We start from the raw sequence: 6004 nt of genomic DNA on the forward strand, positions 1-6004 counted from the left end.
CACCACCCGCAGGCCAATATGTCCCTCTCACACTGGGGATTGTCGTGAAGGTTGAGCAGATCGCTGACTAGTCTTGGTCCCCACGGGATGAACCTCTTAAACTGTGGTGACCCCACGGCTCTCCTCTGGCGCCCCCCTCAGGAGGAGCTGTTCAGCTGCACCCTCAGTTCAATCAGTGAGAAGGCGCGTTATGGTACTTTTAATTTACATTAATAGCAATTTGGTCTTTTTCTCTCATAGTTTTGACATTAATTTTTATTGCACACACATATACACATTATATATATATATAATATATATATATATATATTATATATATATATAATATATATATATATATTATATATATAATATATATATATATATATAAATATAATATATATATATATATATATATATATATATAATTATCGCCCGAAGTTGGCTGGGATGGACTCCAGCCCCCCGCGACCCTGTGTGCAGGATAAGCGGTTTGACAATGGATGGATGGATGGATGGATATATATATAATATGCCTGCCTTGTCTGTCTGTCTTGTCTGCCTGTCTTTCTGTCTTGTCTGTCTGTCTGCCTGTCTTGTCTTCCTGTCTACCTGCCTTGTCTGTCTGTCTTTCTGTCTTGTCTGCCTGTCTGTCCTGTCTTGTCTGCCTGTCTACCTACCTGCCTGTCTGCCTGCCTGTCTTTCTGTTTTGTCTTGTCTGCCAGTCCGCTTGTCTGTCTGTCTGTCTTGTCTTGCCTGCCTGCCTGTCTTCCTGTCTACCTGCCTGTCTACCTGCCTTGTCTGTCTGTCTTGTCTGCCTGTCTTTCTGTCTTGTCTGTCTGCCTGTCTTGTCTTCCTGTCTACCTGCCTTGTCTGTCTGTCTTGTCTGCCTGTCTGTCCTGTCTTGTCTGCCTGTCTACCTACCTGCCTGTCTTTCTGTTTTGTCTTGTCTGCCAGTCCGCTTGTCTGTCTGTCTGTCTTGTCTTGCCTGCCTGCCTGTCTGCCTGCCTGTCTGTCTGCCTGTCTGTCTGCCCATGGGGCTCCGGCGGTGCGTCTCCTTCCTCAAACCCGCGTCTCGAGTTCTCTCTTCGGCATCGCGCAGGCGGACGCACGGAGCCGCTGACAACATGGCGGAAGAGGCGAAGAAACTGGCCGCTTACGCCGCCGTGGACAACCACGTCCAGGTACCGAGAACCGGAACCGGGGTGTCCCCGTCGGCTCGGGCGTCCTCGCGTGTCACCGAGAACGAAGTTTACACGCAGTTTGGGGTCGTTAGCTTCCGCCACGGACCGCGGCGCTGCATGCTAACAAACCGAGCTGACGCAAACAGAGATGTGGACGTCGCGTTAGCCTAGCATGCTAGCTTATCACCGTTATCCAAAGTTGACTCGCGCGGTTTTTGGTGTGGCGTTAGCCCGGTGTTATGCGTGCCTGTCCCGGGATAGTGGGCTAACTTTTTCCAGCATTAAGAACCGAATATACCAGACGTATGTTACATCATGTGTGTTAGCTGGACAAACACAGGAGCTAACACGTGGTGCGGGAGTCACATGTGTGTGTTTTATGCATGACGTGATCCACCTTTAATCTTATAATTAAAGCTACAGGTTTTATAATGTCACTGCGATCGGGGGGGATTTATGACTGTTTGGTTCATGACATGTCAGCTACAGAAAGTGGACAAAACAATGATAGGAATTGCGTGATAAACTAACTTAGTTAAAACTGCAAAAATACCTGTGTGCTAAATCAATAAGAACACAGAAACTACTGATCCTCTCATGGTGTCCATTGCTGCGGCAGCTTCATTGTGCATCGGTTTGTTCTCTCTTCCCGTAGAACAACCAGGCGGTTGGAGTTGGCAGCGGATCAACCATCGTCTACGCTGTGGACAGATTAGGTGAGTGGAGCCACAATCTGCAATCTACAAGTGACCTTTACCGGGTGATTCATTAGAGGTCGAAGCTCACTGCTTCTTATCATTGCATTGTGTAAGCGTGTTTCTAGGCTCCACAAGTACCAGTTACAAATACAGCAGCATTTAGTTTAACACCATACTTAGCAAAAGGTAAACGTAACCTAACAACATAGATCGGTCTGCTTCCCCCAGCTCTCTGAGCCTCGTCTCTAAACGTTGTGCACGTTGTTTATTCCAGCTGAGCGAGTGCGTCAGGAGAAACTCAACGTCGTGTGCGTGCCGACCTCCTTCCAGGTTGGTGTGAGATGCTTCGTCTTACTTGTGGACCAGCGTGGCGTTTGTCTCACGTTTGTCGTCCCGGTGGCTTAATGCCGTGCACACGACATTTGGCAACGGCACGCGCTGCAACGCGTTGCCTTCATTTCCACACACACACTCACACACACACGGCCTTCGCTTCTTCTTCTGCATATAAATGAAACCGTCATTCAGAAGGACTCTCGCATCAATCATACACGTCGCCATGTTTTTGACAAATGGGCTTGAACTAAATGAACCCCCCCCCCTCCTACAGGCCCGTCAGCTGATTCTGCAGCACGGCCTCACGCTGTCGGACCTGGACCGGCACCCAGAGGTACGATGAGCGCGTCGACGCGTTCCTGTGTTACGAACGGAGGCGCGTCCGCTGTAACGACTTTTCCTTCGCTCCCACGCAGCTGGACGTGGCGATCGACGGAGCGGACGAAGTGGACGCCGACCTCACGCTGATAAAAGGCGGAGGGTGAGTAGTGTTCGACGCTGACGGCGCCGTCGCCTCGGCCCCCGCCTTGTGTCTCATGGTGGCTCCTCCCCCTCCTCTCCCCCCCGTCTCACAGCGGCTGCCTGACCCAGGAGAAGATCGTGGCCGGCTGCGCGAAGCACTTCGTCGTCATCGCCGACTACAGGTTGGCGCTTGCCGGTTGAGCTCCTCGTAAAAGTGCCGCGTGCGCGGGTTCGGTTTGTCACCCTCGTCGTCCTCCTCTCTCAGGAAGGACTCGAAGGCTCTGGGCCAGCAGTGGAGGAAGGGCGTCCCCATCGAGGTGATCCCCATGGCGCACGTCCCCGTCTCCAGGACGATAGCCAAGCGCTTCGGGGGGGAGGCCAACCTGCGCATGGCCGTCAGCAAGGCAGTGAGTGTTCTTCTCTTTTCTGCTGTTGAGTAAACAGGAAGTTGTGATGATCACAGACGTGTTTCTTAACATGCCAGAGGTTTGTTTTTCACACTGCGGTGCCCCCGTCCCGGTATTTCAGTCGCGTGGTCGGTGTCGACACACACTTCCTCTGGGTCTCAGATTAGGCGTCTTTTAAAGCTCAGGAGAGGCCGGGTCATGTGACCAGCGCCTGTGTCGCTCTGCCTCCTCAGGGCCCCGTGGTCACTGACAACAGCAACTTCATCCTGGACTGGAAGTTTGAGCGCGCTGACAACTGGAAGGAGGTCAACACGGCGATCAAGATGATTCCAGGTGAGGAGCCGCCTCTCGGTTATTAAGGCCGGTGCGGCTGCGGGCGGCCATCTTGGATCACGGCGTCCACATGTTGTTGTTGTTGTTGTTTTTGCAAAAGATGAACGTCAGTGAGCACATTTGGACTGCGGAGGCGTGACGTAGAGACCTGTCAATCACAGCATACCCTGTGAGCCACCATTCACACTGTGTGGAGGAAGAGTTGAAACTAGAGATTAAGACCACGAACGCATGTTTGCAAATTGTACTGAGGGAAGCCGAGTCGTTACAGTGAGAGGACGCAGCCTTTAAGAACCTCCTGCAGTAGTGTGGGAGGCTAGTGGGACAGAGTAGTGGCAGACTCCATGGTTGGATGTGTTTGTGCAGACTTTGGATGGGTTTCTGTGTGTGTCCTCTTCAGGCGTGGTGGAGACGGGCCTCTTCGTCGGCATGGCGGAGCGGGCTTACTTCGGGATGGAGGACGGCAGCGTGCAGGTCCGAGATCCCCGGGTCAACTGAGGACCTCCTGGAGCCACTTCTTCTCAAATGAACTCACAAGTGCCGTGTTCATGACAGAGCTTCACGACTGGACAAGCGCCGTCTGTGGGAACCTCTGACACATCTGCAAACAAGTCATTGCTGAGGATCGCTTGGGTTTTCTCATCCTGCAGCTGGTGCTTCCGCCACCGTGCGTTTCCAAAGTGCCTGATGAGCGAAGTCAAGTGCATCTGATTATTCTTATTTTCCGTTTAGCTGCCCGGTCTCACTGGGAATGTTGTCCCGTCCTGGCGGGTTTGACTGCAGTGCTGTGGTGAATGAAACCAAGGAGTGCCTTCAGATTATACTTGGCAGTATTTTTTAAGAGAAATGATGCAATTTAAATTTACAATAAAAATCTCACAAGCCAAACTATTGTCCCACACTGTGCTGAACGCAGAAAAGTGAAGTAATGTGAAGTGTGCTACAACATCAATCAATCAATCCCGCTTTTCATTAAATGCATTTATGAAATTATTATGCTCATTTAAACTGGAAAAAACAAACCAAAATGAATGTGTTATTAATGAGCACAGAGGTTAGATGGGTGTGGACATAGCGTGCATTGTGTCACATGAGATTCATTAAGGCTTTGTGTGTGTGTGTGTGTGTGTGTCCCCCTCTCCTGGGCTGTTGAATTTGATCACATGACGGTAACCGTTGCCATACCGCGACGTCCTGAGCGGGGAGCGTTTGGGTTGAGTCGCTCTGTCGAGTTGAACTAGTCCCTGGATGTGTGCGTTTCCTCCTGCATGACGCGCCGCGTTGGCCGGCTTTTGTGCCTCTTCGGTTACTTTGTAGTCGACGTGTTTTTCCCTACACAAGCCGTCTGTGGCCATTAACTTGAGGTGATGTGACCCGAGCGTTGAACGTGCCGACGCATCACACGTAGCAACATACCTTCATCATGCTGCTGGAACCAGAAGGATCTTTGAGGCTCTGAAACAAATGTGAGATGCGTTTCACCTCGTCTCACCTGTCATTGAATCTTCCCTTCTAATCGTTTCAAGAATTCAAAGTCTTAAAAGAAAGCAGTGCCGTGCACGTTTGAATGTGTTCTATTAAAGTCTAGTTGTTCACTTATAAATCAAACGGATGATTTGATGTGGTATCAGACTCAGTTGAACTTGTACAACACAAGTATTTGTTATTCACCAGCATTTCTCTTTATTACTTTCTTTACCAATTGACTGTGATTATCACTTTGCTGTAACGGTACTATTTGTAAACCAATACAAAACCATGACAATAGACAGTTTGCTTCCCTTTTCTTTTGTGTTCCTGATTATTTGTTATTTGTCATTCTGTTAAGAACTTTATGTAATGGAACAAGGATGTTTCTGAAAACAAGTGGAAACAATCATTTAAATCAATTAGTTTGATGAACTTTTTGAATAAGGATCTATCTTTTATGCAGAAATGCTCCACATTCACTGGTTAGAGGTTTACATACATGAATATTTGCTCTGTCCTGTTAGACAAAAGAACTATATATTCCAATGTGGGAAAGCCTCCTAATCCAAATGACAATGTAAGTGATTGTTTGTTGCAGTCAACGTAAGGAATATTTTATTGGGCATACTTTTATGTTTAACCCATTAAAGAAAATGGAACAAAAACAAATTTGCAGCCCAATATGTGAGTTGACGGAACACGTGAAGCTGCTGTTCTCCCTCATGGCCGCCGGGGGGCGCTTTGGTTCCGCTGCAAGCAGACTGGGCTCAGTGACCTTATTTATGTACCAACCTCAACTCTTTATTCATAGTTTGTGAATGTATCCGGTATATCTATCTGCGGCTACAAGTGCCAGTGTGTGTTTTAAAGTAGCGTTAGTTGTTTTGTTTGAGAGCTGCGCAGACGCCATGCGGTTTTATTTAAATTTCCGTTTTAAAATCTTATATTTCCATGACACCTTGTGCATCACGTCCCAGCCCTGCGTGTTTGTTTATCCGAAAAGCGAAGCCAAATCTCGTGACCAGGAACAGGAAATGTACCTCTGCGCTGAAGCCACGTTGAAGCTTTCCCGTCGGCTGTCCTGACAACTGCTCCTGATTGACAGCTGAAACATCCAATGATCGGCTGATGCTCA

The 6004-nt window shown here is 48.8% G+C and overlaps 1 protein-coding gene across 1 annotated transcript; it reads left to right on the plus strand.

Annotated features, from left to right (window-relative positions):
- Positions 1-529: 529 nt before the first annotated feature.
- On the plus strand, positions 530-4287 carry rpia (ribose 5-phosphate isomerase A (ribose 5-phosphate epimerase)). The gene is made up of 9 exons (XM_040198781.2): positions 530-1163; positions 1819-1879; positions 2136-2191; positions 2472-2531; positions 2614-2678; positions 2773-2841; positions 2925-3066; positions 3300-3399; positions 3800-4287. The coding sequence occupies exons 1-9, from the start codon at positions 1014-1016 to the stop codon at positions 3895-3897; spliced, it is 801 nt and encodes a 266-aa protein (XP_040054715.2). The 5' UTR covers positions 530-1013; the 3' UTR covers positions 3898-4287.
- The last annotated feature ends 1717 nt before the right edge of the window (positions 4288-6004 follow it).

Source organism: Gasterosteus aculeatus, chromosome 15 (assembly GCF_964276395.1).
Source record: "Gasterosteus aculeatus chromosome 15, fGasAcu3.hap1.1, whole genome shotgun sequence".
In the NCBI taxonomy this organism is placed as follows: domain Eukaryota; kingdom Metazoa; phylum Chordata; class Actinopteri; order Perciformes; family Gasterosteidae; genus Gasterosteus; species Gasterosteus aculeatus.

Excerpts from the sequence above, each read along its gene's own strand:
- rpia (XM_040198781.2), top strand. The coding sequence starts at position 1,014 with ATGGGGCTCCGGCGGTGCGTCTCCTTCCTCAAACCCGCGTCTCGAGTT. Across the intron at positions 2,679-2,772 it reads ACGCTGATAAAAGGCGGAGG|CGGCTGCCTGACCCAGGAGA; the intron begins GTGAGTAGTGTT and ends CCCGTCTCACAG. Across the intron at positions 3,400-3,799 it reads GGCGATCAAGATGATTCCAG|GCGTGGTGGAGACGGGCCTC; the intron begins GTGAGGAGCCGC and ends TGTCCTCTTCAG.